The sequence below is a fragment of the Gallinula chloropus genome (genome assembly GCF_964237585.1).
Source record: "Gallinula chloropus genome assembly, chromosome: 2".
NCBI classification, from domain to species: domain Eukaryota; kingdom Metazoa; phylum Chordata; class Aves; order Gruiformes; family Rallidae; genus Gallinula; species Gallinula chloropus.
In genome coordinates this window covers 145068336-145085364 of record NC_140086.1, presented here as the reverse complement: position 1 = coordinate 145085364, position 17029 = coordinate 145068336, and the positions used below count along the sequence as shown (strand labels likewise).

General features: G+C 39.5%; 1 protein-coding gene across 1 annotated transcript in view; it reads left to right on the top strand.

Moving 5' to 3' along the window:
• ARHGAP21 (Rho GTPase activating protein 21) overlaps positions 1-17029 on the top strand; it is a gene marked incomplete at its 5' end in the record, with an annotated part of 113090 nt that overhangs the window by 31691 nt on the left and 64370 nt on the right. The window contains one exon of the mRNA XM_084279697.1: positions 15914-16096. Coding sequence (XP_084135823.1) covers positions 15914-16096 — 183 coding nt within the window. The remainder of the gene's footprint in view (positions 1-15913; positions 16097-17029) is intronic.

The following is a 17029-nucleotide window of genomic DNA, read 5'->3' as shown; positions in this document are numbered from 1 at the left end:
AATGGTAACAGTACTCTGATGAGTTTAATGCTATATGAGAACCAGAAATAGATGATCCTATATAATTTCTAAGAAAACTGGAGTTTTCTCACTTGGAAAAGTTAATCCTGTTATTCTGTATAAAATAGGGTCCCTAAGCTTTTGGATCTCATGAAAACACAGAAATCATCATTACAACTGTGCCTAAGCAAGCTTAAGATTCATATGATGTGAGTTACTCCACTAAATTGTTGATGTTCAGACTGGTTGCAGCAGAAATGGAGGGGAGGGAGAACAAGCACAGCTTGAGAATGCCTTTCTGTTTTTACTTCAGTGAGTTTTCTTGGGATGTTTTTTCCTTTTTTGTCCCCCCCAAGAATGCATAATTTGGCAGCTTCGGAAGTATTATTTTGAAGAATGTTACACAGTTCTGTCAGTTTATCTTGTTGAGCTGACACATGGCTGGGGTGGTGGGAAGGGAGACCGAACAGGAAGGAAGGTCCTTGTTCCTGAATGTCATTACTGCATAGCTCTCATATCCTCGAGGATCGCCGGGCCGAAAGCTGAGTCAGAGCGCAGCAGCAGCAGCAGCAGCCTGTGCTCGAGCGAGGCATGGCCCACTTTGGGATTTTGGACTGCGTGATCAATCACAACTGGAGTTTCATTTGTAACCTGTATTGTGCCTGGAGCGGTCAGGTTTGTTGTCTGCTTATCCTTGCATGTTTTAATATGATTATATAATTTAGTTTAAGTAGGAAAAAGGGTTATGGTTGGTCTCTTCTCCCCACCCCCAATCCTATTGAAGATGTAGTATTAGAAATGTTCCCATTTACTAAGGAGTTTTGTAGAGTTAAGCATACAAAGCATCCTTTGACTATATAATTGCTTTTTTTAACACTTTGAGTACTTCAGATTGTTCTGTCAGAGCCTTAAGCATCAAGGGGTTTTACTTCATGAATTGCACAAAAAGAGAAATATCACATACAGGAAGGAGGAGATACGCCAGCATAAACTGCGTTGTTAATAAATACAAAACTGATTTGTTTTCCTGCTTTAGAAGGACTCAAACATCTTGATTATTTCAAGATATGTGATCAGGAAGATGATTTAAAAAAAACACAGCATGAGGGGAGGTTATTACACTGGGCTTTTTTAAACATACAGGATAACATCCCATGGAAATGTATTTTATTTAGTTCTTAATACGGACAAATTTTTGACTGACTGCAGAACTAGAGGCAAAAAAAAAATCCAAACTGTCCTGGGTTTTGAATAGAAATGTCTTAAAATAGAATCCACTTACTAAAGGATTTCAAATACTGCTATGCAGTTTTAACACTACTTTCAAGGTGCTCTAGATATTAGCTGTATTTCTCACATAACATTCAGCCAGTCACCATTCCCCTGTGGTGTAAAGGAAAGGTAAGCACTTCTTACAAAGTTGCAGTTTCAGTGCAGTAGCTAGAGGCCAGGTGATTACAAAATATTCCAATCATACATAGAAGTCCTTTGAAACAATATGCTGTTTAAAATACAACCTCTCTGTCATGTCTGTACTGAAACTTTTTAATCAGGAAAATATGTTGCTGTGTGGTGGTTTTTTGCTTGTTTTGGGTTTTTTTTTTTTTACTGATGGAAAAGATGATTCACAATGGGGTTGTTTTAGTCACCTCCTTAATGTTATAGGATAAAGAAGCCTCCTCTGTTGACTTTGAAAAATCAGAGAAGACAATGAGGCATTCCCTTAATTTTCACAGATGTGTGCTTACACACATATAAAAATTCACCTGTTCAGGCATATTCCATGAGACAATTGCTTCCCATGCTTCAGAAATAGTAAGAAAAGGCTTGGTTTGAGATGTGGGCGGTCCTATCAAGTTTTAAATGGTTTGATCTGAGGGGAAGCGGGGGGTGGGGGGGGGGGTGGGGGTTGTGTGCTGTGCTTTGTGGTGGTGGTAAGGGTTTTTTTCCCTGAAGTAAAGCCCCCTCGTCTTCATGGATTGCTGCTGATGGTTTTCTTTGCAATGAAGCTGAAAGTTAATTTACAGAACACTAGAGCGTAGCTCCTCTCTTCCTACTGCATTGAAATGCCATGACAGGGGGGGATTCTGTAAGACCTGGTGAGAAATGCTTGCTGATTCTTATAGCACTGTTGCTTTCCACATTTTCCACCTAGAAGTGTCCAGGCAGGCTGCTGGTGAGAAGCAGACGGGTGACCTGTGAAGTCTGAGACTTAACAGATTTGTCTAACCTCAAAGCAGAAGTCTGGTTTGGCCTGTGGTATCCCTGAATTAGCAGAAGTTATGCAACTTTTTGGCAATTTCCATCCATCTGGGTCCCAGTAAAACATCAGAGGATGAATTACTGCTGCTGAGATGCCTTACAGGAAATCAAGTTTTCTTTTAAGGAGTCGTCATAAATATATGTTTTCTCCTTAAACATGAAACTACTTAATTGGCAACGTTACTAATTTCTCAAATAAAATGACAGTCATTCTGAGGATTGCTTTAGTTTTAACTGCTTGCCCCCTCACCTGGCATGTATTATGCAAGTGTTGGTTTTTAAAACAGGAAGCAGGCAAGCCTGAAAGAGGCAGGAATATGTTCTTCTGTCCACTATGGTGATTCAGGTCTTACAGAAAGTACTTTTATGGGGCAGCATGAAAATTACTATGACTGGAGACAGTTGCCCTTTGCACTCTGATACAGGAAGTTGTTGTGTGCAGTAGAATGTTTTCAAAGGCTATGCAGTGTTTCAGACTGAATCAGGAACCTCAACAAATCCAAATATCGGATGATGCAAATTAGTGTAGCTCTGTTGACATCAATGAATTATATAGCTTTTAGTCCAAACCTTGGGTGAGATTGGTGGGTATCATGTGGTGATCCATGAATAATCACTCAGAAGTCTGCTCTCTCAGTAATCTCGGAGTACAAAAATAAATCAAATTGCGTAGGATTTTTTATCTTCTATTCCTTGTTCATGCAACATGGACCTATCTTCTAATATTTCTTAAAATTAATTACCACAGAGTACCAGAGTGTCTTGCTTTTGGTTTTTGATGTTGTCTGTGACTGTCTTGTGGGACCTGGGGTAGATTCCAGTGTGGGAGTCTTAGAAGTTCAATTTCAAACTTCAGTGTGACTGAAAACATAGGATTGGTGAAGGGGAGTAACAGAAAGTTTGTATGTTGTGGGGAGGCTGTTGTAAATTGACTTATGTGCAGACTTGTGCCTGTATTTATTAAGACTAAAATAATAACTAGGTTCATTTTCAGTAAGATGCAGAAGGTACTTGTAAGGACATCCATTATCAGCCTTCAGCGTGTGGGTAAACTCTTGAGATGCTTGGTGCATCTATTCACCTTGTGACTAAGGTGGGATATTTTAGAGCAAGTATGTCTAAACCAATTAATACAACTACTTCAGATGGGTGGAAGAATTACTGGTAGATAATATAATAAAATTTTTGTGTGTATGTATCTTGTTTTTTCTTGCATCACAAATATCTCACTTTCGAGTGTTAATATAGGGAGCAGTAGACCACAAACTGGATGTAGGTTGTCTGCTTACCAGCACAGAGCATCACTGTGCTGTAACCAAGGTTTTGTTAGTTTGAGGAGAGCAGATCTTCTCGTGTGCTTTTCTCATTGGTTCTTTGCTGGACAACATCTCCCTTCCAGTTTTTATCTTAATGCTGCAACCTAACCACTAAAAGTAACAATACTATTCTTTCAGCTGTGTAAATTAAATACTTAAATCTCTGGTTTCTCAGGCAGAGACAGGTATTCTGCAAAGCTCAGTAAAAACACAGTCAAATTTCACTCCATAGGATGGGCCTGACCATTGGCGTTGGGTTTGGAGTAACCTCTTCATCAAAGACCTATATCGATGTACGTGAAAAAAGGTAGTATATAGTGACATTACAGCAGCCAAGATTTCTTTATTTTTTTTTTTTTAACTTACGTGAGAATGAGGTGTTGCAGTTCAAGCCTAGCTCTTGCATGGCCTTCAGCCCCAGAACACAGCAGTACTGCAGCAGCTGCTGCACTGCAGCTATTTCCCTTCCTTGGGAGAGTCTCTGATAACATAAAAATAGCTTTTCAGTCTTCCAAATGTGTCACTTGGAGGATGAAATAATAAAAGTGGCTGCATTCCTTCTCAGATCTTTGCAACTGATAAGAGTTTTGAAATGTGATATTATGTTATCTTACTGTGCTCTTATTTCTGTTTATCTGCTGCCTCGGGAGGGGAGGGAATATGATAAAAATCTTGTCTCATAGCAGTGCAGGGTGTGATGCTTTCAATTCTATTGAGTAAAATGTGTAAAATCATTGCAGGAAATAGCTGGTGGCTTTACTCATTGTGGGAATTGGTATTGCTGGAGAAAGATTTTTGTGATGTTCAAAAGTACAGGGGAGTAATTCGGCAGCAGTGAGCAGTTCAAGCCACAGTAATTGGCATGCAAAGACAAGTCATTCTTAAACAAATAGATGTGTGTTTAAAATAGATTTCTTCTCTCCCCCCACCCCAATCTTCAGACAGAGATACAAATGTAGATTTAGTGACGTGTATCAGCCATTCTTGCTGATATACATACTGCAAACTGTGAGGAAATGCAGGTCACACATGATCACATCATAGGTCAGTGTTCAAAAGCTTCTGGATTTGCAGCTAAACTGAAAATCTGGTGGACAGCTTTCTCCTACTTATCTTCTTAGTGATATCTTGTCTCTGGGTGTAAAGATTTAAGATTTTGTTTTTCAGGTTGATGACATAGTAATTTTAAGTCATTATAGCCTTAGTAAATGATGTTCTTCGCTGAAAATCTTTTCTTACTCTCTGTATGCATAGTAGATTACAAATTTAGGGTTTTGAAGTTGATTAACTTGAGTGTTTATATGTGGCTTTGCATGAGTGTATGCTTTTTGGGGGGTGGAGTGGGGATGTGGGGGGTTGTGTGTAATCCAAGCCTTTTCACTTCTGAGTTTAAGGCTTTTAAAACTTAGTGTGTTGATTTGCATGTTGTATAGTATGCTTGAATTAAATATCCTGAAACATGGGATCAGGAATATATTTAAGTGGTGAGTTCACAGGAGTTTATTAATAGTCTCTGGATTAGAAAGCTTTAACAGCGAGTAGCTGAATGCAGATGAAGTGGTGTGGCTAGTCTCTAGAATTATTTCTTGTTTTGTGACAGGAATGTACACATTCTGTTTATGTTGAGAAGTTGGGCACCTTCACAGAATCACAAGGCTGGAAAAGACCTTTAAGATCATCAAGTCCAACCATTCCCGTCCTATGCTAAACCATATCCCTAAGTACCTCATCTACCCCTTTTTTAAACACATCCAGGGATGGTGACTCAACCACCTTCAGTACAAGATCATCAGCCTCATACCTACATTAACTTGATAGAAAGCAGGTGTAAGGTGCCACCGCTGAGCCCACAAAGTAATGTCCTTACTCAGCATTGTAGCTGCATGATGGAGTAGCCTAGTAGTCCAAGCAGAGTCTTGCTGTAGGGACGAAGAGGCTGTGGAAAAACATGTGCTTTCTTGTGTGGTTTGGTCAACTTAAATGGAGTCCCTTGTAGAGTTGATCATTTCTTTGAATCAAAACATATTCTGCAGATATGGAGAAGAGAAGAAGTATGAGCTGAAGGAAATGTGTAAGCGGTTCCAGGGCTGAAAAAGCGGTGGTGCATCTGGTTATTGAAATGGGGTCTTTGCAGGGCAGCTTTTATTCTGTGCTGTGACTTCTGTTTCTCACCATGGCTTCTGCAAAACTGTTTCACATGTATGTAGGTATACTATGATAGTCTGGTGAAAGCGTAGTGGAAGCTATCTGGTACGTTGTGTGTTGGAGAGAGTCCATGCTATTCTAGACAGAGTACAAACTTCGTTGAAACTCGTTCCTGGTTTTGTGGTAGTGAGTTCAGCTGGCAACACTGGTGGTGTTTCTTATTGTTCCCTCCCTGTTTGTAGGAACCAGAGTGGGTCATGGGGTGGCTGGTGTTGTTGGACCTGTCAGTAAGTTCCCAGAGGCTGCAATAAGCAGTGTGAGGCAGCCCTTGACAGGCGGCCACTCTGTGCAAACTACTCACTGTCACTTGTGTCAGACTGCTGAGAAGGGTCTTTTATTATGCATGGAGTAACCTCAAGCATGCCTTCAATGCTGAGCTGTAGAAGCATGGGGTTTTTTCTTCACTTCATCTGATATCTCCAGATTGGACTGTAAGGTGAGGACAAAGCATTTCCCATTCTTAACAAGCAATGACAGAACAAGAAGAGAAGGAAAAGCTTCAATTTAGCTAAATTAAGATCACATGACACTTTGCTGTTATGCTGCCACCCCTGCAGATGTTTCCTTTCTTTCCAGTTTAAGGATGTAGCTTTTAAGAGGGGAGGATTTTGCTAATGAGCCTATAAGAAAACAAGGAAGCTCTTAATGTTTTAAAATGTTTTTCTAAATTTAATATTATGAAGTGTGTGACTTTTTAAATTATAAATACTAAATGCAAAATAGAAACAAAACCACATGGTTTTTATCTCTGTCTGGTGAAGTCCCTATACTTTTTACTCTGTTTCTTGGTGGTGGTGCTTGAAATGAGCTGTAGCTCTGGAAGTATATGGCATGATCTGAAGTGCTCCTAATTAGCTTTGAGAAGAATATTGTGTAGTAGTAGTATAGTTTTTGGGTGTAGACAAACTACTGGAAATATGTGTATATATACACACATGCAAAATATAGTATGCTGTTTTGTGTGTATAATAGCACACATTTATACATTCTGTACATGTTTACATGTATAAAATCATCCTTTTCTGGACCGTCACAAAGTCCTTGAGTGGTTTGCCAGTAAAGAGTGTTGTGATGGAGGAACTTGATTCCAAATCAAGAAGACAGAGTTTTTCCAGGTATAAGCTTCCTCTAACCCTTCTTCCCTTCTTCCTTTTCTCTATTTGAGTTGGGGTGGATGGGAGGGAGGAATGTGTTACAAATGTGAGAGCATTTTTAGGTAAAGGAGAAAAGTAAAGGCTGCTGTAGATTGCGTTCAGCTTTGCTATTCAGGTCTTGTAGAGCAGGGATGAGACTTAAATGAGTACCAACTGCAGTGATTTACAGAGCAGCCTTCTGTAAACAGGGCAGCACAATAAGGGAAACTTAAGCTGTGTAATAAACCATAAAAACCTCCACACATCCAGCTTATTTTCTGTGTGCACTTTGACCTTTTTGAGAACTGAAATCCTTTATCTTGAAAATACTGTATCTCCTTGATTCTGTTTACTACAACAGTAGTTACAGAAGTACACAGAAACACATGTCCCTCTGTCCTTTTACCTGCACTCCCAAGCCAGCTCTGTAGCCTGCATAGTGCATGGCAGTAATGCATGTCTCCATCCCTGTACCTTCCAGCCATCTGCCGTGCTGGCACAGACACTTTGATTTTGAAAGGTTGCAGATTTCCCATTTACTTTGTACATTTGGAGTACCTTTCTTGCTTTCTGAGCTGTCCTCCATGACTGGGCTTGGTTTGAAGACACCATTTATGTGTTTTGCTGAATTGAGTTACTCAGTTCTGAGATGCTTATTTTCAAAGGCTTTCGCTGACCTATGCTGCAGACATGCAGTCCCCCCCTTCGTTACTGAATTAAAAGACAATTCCAGGCATGCATTCCATCTGGGTAGGATTCACAATCCTAAAAGAAAGCATCAGGTTTGCTGCTATGACCACCTCCTACCAGTTACCTGAATTAATTTCAGTGAGTCCCCGAAAAAGGACCTGTTGCTGTTGCCACATAGGCTTAGTGTCATAACAGTGCATTAAAATGATGAAAAAAGAGCTCCTTTGAAAAAGACACTTAGAGCTGTGGTCACTCCATAAGTGATATTTGCCTCTTAGCTGCCTTCCCTGAACTGTCTCAGGTGGTTAGTGCTATCAGCCAGACCCATTAGAGGGCTGGGTGAGGGAGAGCTCTTCCTAGACTGCTGCTGGGGGATGCTCAGGGCCTGCCTACCCAACCAAGGTGAACAGAAAACATGAGAAATGACATTGCCCATCTTTGTCCTTCATCTGATGGCAGTCATGAATAATTTGTTTTCCTGTTGTTTGATATTGAAACTATTTCACTGTAATAGGTACTTCTCCATCAGGTGTCATAAAGGATTAGGGTCTTGGTCCTAGAGAGCTGCTTGAGTTCTTCAGTTTGTTTGCTTTTATTATCCTTTCCAGTTACTACATCCCCCTCAGCAGCAACTGAAGAGAAATGTTAGTGCTGAGGAGCCTCAGCAAATATACTACACCTCATGTGTATATACCACCTTCCCTGTGAGAGATAAATGGTTTCCTTTGACTCTGAGCTGACACTCCTGGACTTTTGAAATGGAAGTCTTCCTCTGGACACTGGTATTTTTTTTCCCACTCTTTGCCCTTTTTTTCCTGCCTTCATGAAGAGCTTCAGCATGGAAGAAAAGCTGTGCCTCTCAAGTCCAAAAGCAGACTGTCTTCTGTTAGCAATGGTCCCAGAGAGAAGGCTCTGACTGGACCAGTTTTATGTCTCTGAATGCCATCTAAATGATAGCTGTATATGTGAGGCTTTTGTTCTGTTTATCTCCACATCTCAGCTTTCTCTGGTGAGAGTGGTTCTGCAGCAGTTTGATCTTTCAAACTTTGAGGGCTTGTTTACCTTTTCATTACTAGTTACAGACAAGTTACCTCTTCGTGGCACGGCAGCCTCCTTTTTACCTACTGAAAACACACTCAGCAGTTACTAGCATCAGGGAACTGAATCCTTCCTGAAGCTTTCTTAAATGCGTAGTGCTGGAGTGGACAGGATGGAGGACAGATCCCTCAGAGCAGGGGACAAAAGGGTCTTGCTACCAGTCAGTAGGACCAGCATAAGTCTCTTGGGTGGGATCCACTTCTCCATGGCCAGTCTGCAAAAGAATGAAGGAACAGATGTTTGGAGTTAGGAAAAACTTTCCTTTTCTCTGCTGCTCCATGTTTACAACTTCCTGATTTTTCTGTTTAGGGCAGGTTGCTACAGTGTCACTTGTGTAGATAAAGGCTCATGTACCTTGAACTACTTTCATCCCAGTCTGCAATGTTAAGCCATGTCTAGTTTTAGTGAAGTGCTGTTAATAAAAGGTGTGTGGCAGCACATCATTGCGTAAATATATTGTGTATTCTGGTGTGTGGTGTATATTGTACTGTTACTCTGTATTGTTGTACCCTGAGCCAAACTCATTGGGTAGAGGGAAGCTTTTATTTTTACTAAGTAGAAATAAATCACTATAATGTTTAAGTTAAGTTTGACATATGGGCAGGAGGTGATTACACTTAGCCATGCCCAACTAGTCTTTGTTTTACTAAAAGGTGGACAAGAAAAGATGAAGTTCCTGGTTAAATTAGAAATCACAGGAGTGCTTAATGGCAGACTTTGACCATGATGAGACTTTAGTTTTAGAGGACAGTATTTAAACTGTATAGGCAGACTCTAAAAGCAAAATTATTTTTTGAAAAAATCATATTTAGGGTAGAGGCTTTGCAAACAGACTCTTTAGTGCCTCTGGGGCTGGGATGACGGACAGAGAGAAGCCCTGTGGAGTTGGAGTTGATACAACTGACAGATTGATGCAAATAATTCGTATTATTAGGTATCTACACTAAGCTTAAATCTATATAATAAATTAAGCAGTAATAAGTAATTACTTTTAACCTTCTTGATTTAGAGTGAAGGGGGTGACACTGAGGTAGCATGCCAATTGGAATGCTACAGTTGGACACTCAAAATACGTAGATGTTTGGGATGACTTACTAATAAACTGTGTAGGCTAACTTTGGTATTAGCAAGAAGGGGCAGCTTCTGTGGATGACTGTATTATCCATGTGCTGCTGCAGATGTATTTGGAATTAGGCTTAAAGTTTCCTAAATCTGGTATGTATAGATGCCTTTTTTACAGTGTTGGCTAGCATCCAGGATCATGCATCTAGGATTTTTATAGCTTCCTTTTATCCTAACAATTTGGCAGACTGATTTCTGACCATCAGCATGGGTTTGTGGATATCAATAGTTATACCTTCTGGCTACCTTGTGAGGACATAAAATGATTGAAGAGTCTTTTGAGGGGAGGATGGTGTCAGTGCATACCCTGTCTGAATTTCTGCGCTCCCCTACAGCCCTACTACCTGCCACTGGGAAGACTAGAGGATTTTTTCAAGCCTAAAAATAATTCATACGTTTAGTCTCTTCAGCCAAGTAACAGGAGATAGGACAAGGGGAAATGGCATGAAGCTGTGCCAGGGCAGGTTCAGATTAGATATTAGAAAAAAAATTTTTACTGAAAGAGTTGCTGGGGCCTGGAACAGGCTGCCCAGGGAGGGGTTGAGTCACCTTCCATGGATGTGCTTAAAAAAAGGGTAGATGAGGTACTTACGGATATGGTTTAGGATAGGACAGGAATAGTTGGACTTGGTGATCTTAAAGGTCTTTTCCCGCCTTGTGATTCTGTGACAAATGAATACTTGTCACAGAGTCCTAAAATTTTGTTAGTTTGGGGTTTTCTGCATTCTTTCCCTTGTCTTCTTGCAGGGATTCTTTGCAGTTGGAGGTGAACGTGTTGCTGAGGCTGAAAGTGATGGAGCTCATTTGTTTTGAAGATGAGTTTGCTTAAGGTGTCACCTTTGTGTCAGAAATTACTTTTCTTCGTCTGGAATTAACTGGCTTCTGTTTCAGATGCTATTTGTACATTCCAGTCTGGCTTAAAGACATTAGAAATGTCTTGTCTCAACACAGCTTGAAATCATTTCAGTATGTGATAGGTAACTTTTATAAAGACAAATACTACTTTTCTTGAAGTCTTTGCTTTATGAGCTTTAGGAGAACTGAAGACTGATTTTTGCACCTTGTATGACTTGATCCTGCTTGTGAGGTGCTACTGAGCTAAAACATTTTATTCTGTCCAAGTTCATGTATATGCTGGAGTCCAGGTCTGTGACCACAGGAGGAAGTTACAAGGGTCAAGGGAACGCATTGTCCTCTGGGCATAACATGTTTCTTTGCCTGGTTATTTCTGATCAGATGGGTGTACCGAGAAGAGCAGAAGTATTTCTTGAGGGTTATATTTATTATTGCTTTGGTTGACTCTTTGTTAGCTTTGTCAGCAAAGCAATTTGAAGTGTTCTGTATGGTTGAGTCTAAAATGGTCAGTGGCTTATTATAACTTCATTTTAAAATCATCAGTGGAAGAACCTCGTTCTTAAAGAAACAAAGGCTGACTTGCATTGTAAACCTACTGTTGAGCTGTAGGTAACACTTTCTTGCCCGTATAGGCAGGGTTTTTTCCCCTGTTCTTTAGCCTTAACCAGAGATTATTTTTTTTTCCTGTTACCTTTTTTTTAAAAGACCATATACTCCATAACATTAAATAAGATCAAACTGTTCTAGAAAAGCTCTTTTTTCCTCTCTGCAATTGGGGATTTAAAAGGGCAGTTAGCTAAGTGATGGTTATTTGGGTACCGAGGATAGAAAAAATAAATGACCCAATGCAAGAAATACCACTGTTTTCAAGAAAGCCTGGAATTAAATACGGCATTTTGAATATCCTATTGGTGTCTCAGGAAGATTTTAGGGATTACTGACTGTATTCAATATACTTTTTTTTTGCTCTGTGTTGTGTCAGTAATGACTAAAAAATGCTGCTGAAACAGTAAAATCAGGTGAGATCAGCTCATTTTCAGTTCAGCATATATCCATCCAGCTGAACTCCTACTTCAGGTATGACATGTCTTGGTACACTAGTTAAAAGCTGAATACTGCTAAATGCAGCTGAAGTAGACCCTGTTTAGCACAGGCTGTCTCTGTGCTCTTACCAAGGTACTTAGAGGTAAGTCCTTGTCTTGGTCTGGTGGGTTTTTTTTGCGGTTTGTAGGTGGCGGTTTTGGGGTGGTTTTTTTTGTGTTGCGGTGTTCAATACAGATCTAGGCTCCAGAAAATGTAGTTTGGGCAATACTTAAACTTACAACAAGACTTTTATTCACATAAGTTACTTGTGAACTCTTTTATGTGGTAAAAACTAAAACAGTGTAGAGCAAACCTGGATGCCTGTCCTAAGTGTCTTTAGAAACAGTTTTGAATTTGTGTACTGAACCCAAAGATTAAATGCAGATACAAATTGATTACTCATACCAACTTTAAAATGGCTTGAAATTATTTCAAGGATCAGTAGTACAATGTATAAACTTGTTTCTTGTGTTCGCTACTACTCATCTATGAAGTTATATTCAGAACTCAGAGTATACCTATTTAGCCATTTGGATAGTCAGGAAAACAATTCTTTATTGATAGCTTCTATTGCGATTACCTTTGACTGTCACTTAAGGACTTTTAGCATGCTTAATATAGATATGTCTGTGAATTGGTCTCCAAAGCCTGTTTGATTTTTTTTAAACTTAAGAACAAGTTGGCTGTATTGGCTTTTTTACCCTTTTAAAAAATTGATGTAATGAGAAATTGATTGAAGATGTATGTTTAATTGGAAATAGTATCAGTTACAAACATCAGCGTTACTGAGTTTACATCATTATGTTACTATGTGTTAGGCTTCTAGTGACTGATGTAGTTACGTTAAGTCCATCCTGCTTTTCGAAAAAAGGGTTAAATAAAATATTAAAACCAAAGTATGTATTTTATAATGTGTCTGTTGTATGTCCTTGTAATTGCATATAACAGGAAATGATGCTTGGAGATATTCTGTGCAGAAACCTTGTGTGGAGAAATCCTGAGGGAAATGCTGCTTAAATCATTTTTAGTAGCCTGGGATTCTTCAGTCCTTGAACTCAGATGTATGCACTCTGACTTGATTTTGAGCATTGAATCTGTATTGAGAGAAACATACAGACCTTCAGTAAGGAATACAGCAACAGTCCTTTGTTAGATTTTTGTATGAAATGAAACCAAAATAAAGTATTCATTTTTCATTCTCCTCAAATGCAAATGGGTCTACCCCAAAGACAGATCACCTCAAGGATACAAAATAGTTCATGTATTTGAAATTTGATTATTATCACTTTTGGCTCAGAAGGAAAACCCATGTGGGAACTCTGCCTTGAATAATGTGTTCTTGCCTATTCTAAACATCATCTGTTTCTTGCTTTCTGTCCTGCATCCTTGTTTTGTTGTGTTTTTGGAAGCTGCTTTTTTTTGTTGCTGTTGTTCCTTTTTAAAGCCTTCCCTGGGGAGCGATGCTCTGGTGGGTGTGCTGCGGTTGGACATGTCACAGGATGATGCAACAGATATTGACTCTGCTTTACAATTCAGATTATTTCTTGTTCATAGTGGTAGCTCAAAGTTGCTGTTGCTAAACATATCTCACATTTATTATTGTCTTTCCGTTGCCCTGTTGGCAGACTTCACAGGGAGTCCAAGGATGAGGTGAAGGTAACCCTTCGCTTTTGGAGTGCTCTTTCAAGAAATAATGATTTGACTGGGGAGTACTGTGGTTTAGCAATAGCTGTTAGTTCAGCAACTTGTGTGAATGCTAAAAGTTTATATCAGATTAGAAGGAAACTCAAAGTTCTCTTTGCTCTACAATGAGATGTTGCATCTTCCATATCTCGGACCGTGTGAAGTTTTCTGTAGGACTGTATTTTGAACTTGGGTCACAGTATTTCTATATGTAAATTTGAGTGATCAGTTGTTACATGTACTAAAATTACCTTTTGGCTAGAGATGCTTTTGCAGAAAAAAGTTTCTGGTTTTCAGTGCTACATTTAAGCTTGCTGCTTACATATCTATATTAGGTATTTGTTAACACCTCTTGTGCTGTGGTTGGTTGTTTGGTCAAAACTTCCATATCAAGCATCGCCTGTAAAAAAATTCTGAGAGCAGAAACAAAAGATTGCAAGGGAATGTTAAAGAGATGGGTTGCTGCCCATCACTTAATGGGGGAAATCACTCTCATTTTTTTAGAGGCCAGTGATGTTTGGGTTTTGTTTGGGTTTGTTTTTTTTTTATTAGGACCTATTTCTTTCGCCAATTCACTAGGATCAGAATGTTCTCACTGGCTCCGGTTTCTGCTCATGTCCTGAGAAGCGACATTTGTGCAGAACTGAAAAAATGCTGTCATGTTTGAAAGCTGAACAGATTGGTAGGGAACACCTCAATAACAAGCCTCGTCCTTAGGCTAAAGGATTATGTAACTCTTATCTTAATCTTTGCATTGCTTGAACTTTAAACTAAAGCCGCTCATCGTGGCGGTTTCACAGTTTGGACTCATTTTTCATTCCTTAGTCATCAGATTGCACAGTCTCTTCCGTTTCACACCAACACTTTAAAATGTGAATGAAGATGATAAATGAGGACAGACTTAGGCTGAGGCAGTGTCCTTGTTATCTATCATGGTTGTTTCCAAAATCTTCTGATAATCCTTCCAGGCTGTTCAGAGGAGCAAGTCCTGTCAGGCTGCTCTGGATTCTCTGCTTTTTCTGGTTCCAGAAATAGCTCTATTTCTTGTCTTGGCTCTAGCACTAAGATGATCCATTTGTATGTTTGTCCTTGCTCAAGAACAGGGCTGTTTGGAGGTAGGGAGATTTGGTCTTTGAAACACTGGCTAGTATTTACTTGTCCTCCCTGTTGGACTTCCTAAGACACAGGTTTCCGAGGACAAACTGTAGCATCTGTGTAGAAATGCGTCGTGTTTTCCATAACTGAATGCAGAATGTTGTTCCGGTGAGTTAACTGTCTCACCAAGCAGCTGCAACACTTCTGCAGTAATAGGTGGTGGTGTTACTGCGGTTGGAGTGGAAATGCAAGTGTTGATTGGAGTTGGCTGGGCTCACCTTGCTGATAAGCACAGCAGTTTGAGATCCCGCCTGTAAGACTGAAGTAAAAGGGAGCATTTTGAAACAGCCTGGGGAGAAAACCAAGCAGTAAATTCTGACACGTATCAGCCGCAGCAGCAGAGCTACAGGACAAGACGACTATTATTTCTGTTTGAATACCCTTTGAATAGGCTATAGGCTCTGGTATCTAAATTTGTTACACGCATCGTTGAACTAGAATATTTAGAGGAGGGTCATAGGGTTTTGCATGCTTTCTTTGTATGTCTTCTGGCTTTGATTTGGAATGTTATGTGGTGGGCACTCACATTGAAAATTGAAATGGAAGATTTCATGTAAGGCTGAGAAGATAAATACTTTTATAATATCTTTCTCAAAGCAAAGGTATATAAAAATTACATGAAGAAAAAACTCACAAGATGTCCTATTTCTGTATGAGAGGAGGGATTGCATTAGGATTGTAAAAAGAAGCTATTTTTACTTGTAAGTTTAGGATTTGCATGCTCAATGCTCAGTGAAAGTAGCTAAGGGTGGAAAAAACAAAGGTGAAGTCAAAAGATACAAGTAGAGGAGAAGTGTGTCTTGCTGAAGAAGTCTAACCAAATTGTATGTGTTCTTCAGTTCTGTCTTGTTTTCGGTGAGGAGATACTAGTTGGGAAAAATGTACCTGCGTTGTAAGCAAGGGACAGCAGAGTGGGTTTTGTACATGTCTGTGCATGAGAGCTGTGTGCACCCAGAAGGGTGGTCCCTGTAGACACGTGTTTGGTGTGTATCTAAGTAGAAAGCAAGTAACGTGTGCAAGCTGTATGCATTGCTTGTGGTTCCTGCGAGCCTTTTGCTGTTGTATGTTGACTTTTTCATATCTAAAAGTTTAAATTTTAAGAGTAATTCTGTATGTGATATGATCAGAGGTTCAATGCTGTAAAGGGATGCTGCTTTACAATACACTTTAAAAAAAAAATATTGGTGATCATCAAGTTATTTTTGTTATGGGGGAGAAATTATATTTTTGAATGTACAGGAATATTTGGTAGTCTGTTACGTTTGTTAAATTATGCACATTATGATATCTGTGTGTCATCTTTTATTTTAGGCATCAAAAAATAAAGATGGAAAAGAGCAGAGTGAAGCTGTATCACCATCGGAGGAAGAAGAAACTTTCTCTTGGCCTGGTCCCAAAACTGTTACGCTAAGGAGGACATCTCAGGGTTTTGGCTTCACCTTAAGACACTTCATAGTTTACCCTCCAGAATCTGCAGTTCAGTTTTCTTTTAAAGTAAGTTAAATTAATAAAGAAGCACCCATGTATAATTTTATTGTATTTTTTAGGGCCAGAAATTCAGCTTACCTGAAAGTAAAACTCTCTTGCACAGATGAAAGATCTTTTGTGTGTAAGGTGGGTGGGCTCACTCGCTGCATCATTTGATAGTTGTGCACTGATCCACTGATCTGTTGCAAGAAAATGGAATTCACAGAGTATGAGCACACCCAAGTTTAAAGTATTTGTTGCCAGTGGTAGAAGACTGGTAGTCATTGTCAAATCTGGAAATATTTCTCTGGACGGAATTCTTTTTACCCAAAGCCCGTCTCATTAGTCTGTACACCTTTTAAAGTGTAGGCTTCAAGGGTGGGAGGCTTAGGTTTTTTTCTTCATTGTTTCCACACACATACCCTCCCTGAATTGAAACTTGTACCATCATGGTGAGAGAGTAGCCTGAAAAACCATCAGTTTCAGTGAGACACAGGAAGGATGGTGGGTACGCATTAGATGGGCAGAATAAATTACATGCACTCGTTAGCATCTCCCAAGAACAACCCCTGTTCCCATTGGTGAAAATAAACAGCGTGAGCAGGATAAATCTCATTGACTAAGAACTGACTGGATAGGTTGCTTCCTGAATGTATGCCTAGATCTCTCTGAGGAACTCAATACTTTTTTTTCATATGCAGGAGGAGATAAGCATAAGGAAGTTAAAAAATAAAAAGAAAGAAAAATCCCTTCCTTTCTTATTCACATGTAATGGTTTCTGAATGAAACCCAAGTAGTGCCTAGATTTATTGATACCTGTAAATCTCAAGATGTCTTAAGTTCTACCTCCCTCTGGTTCTGCAAGAGACCTCTTAGAACTGTTTTTCCTCATGTTCTTTCTCTGATATATCTGAATATGATCAATTAATTCCCATTTTTATTTGGTTTTTGAAAATAAAA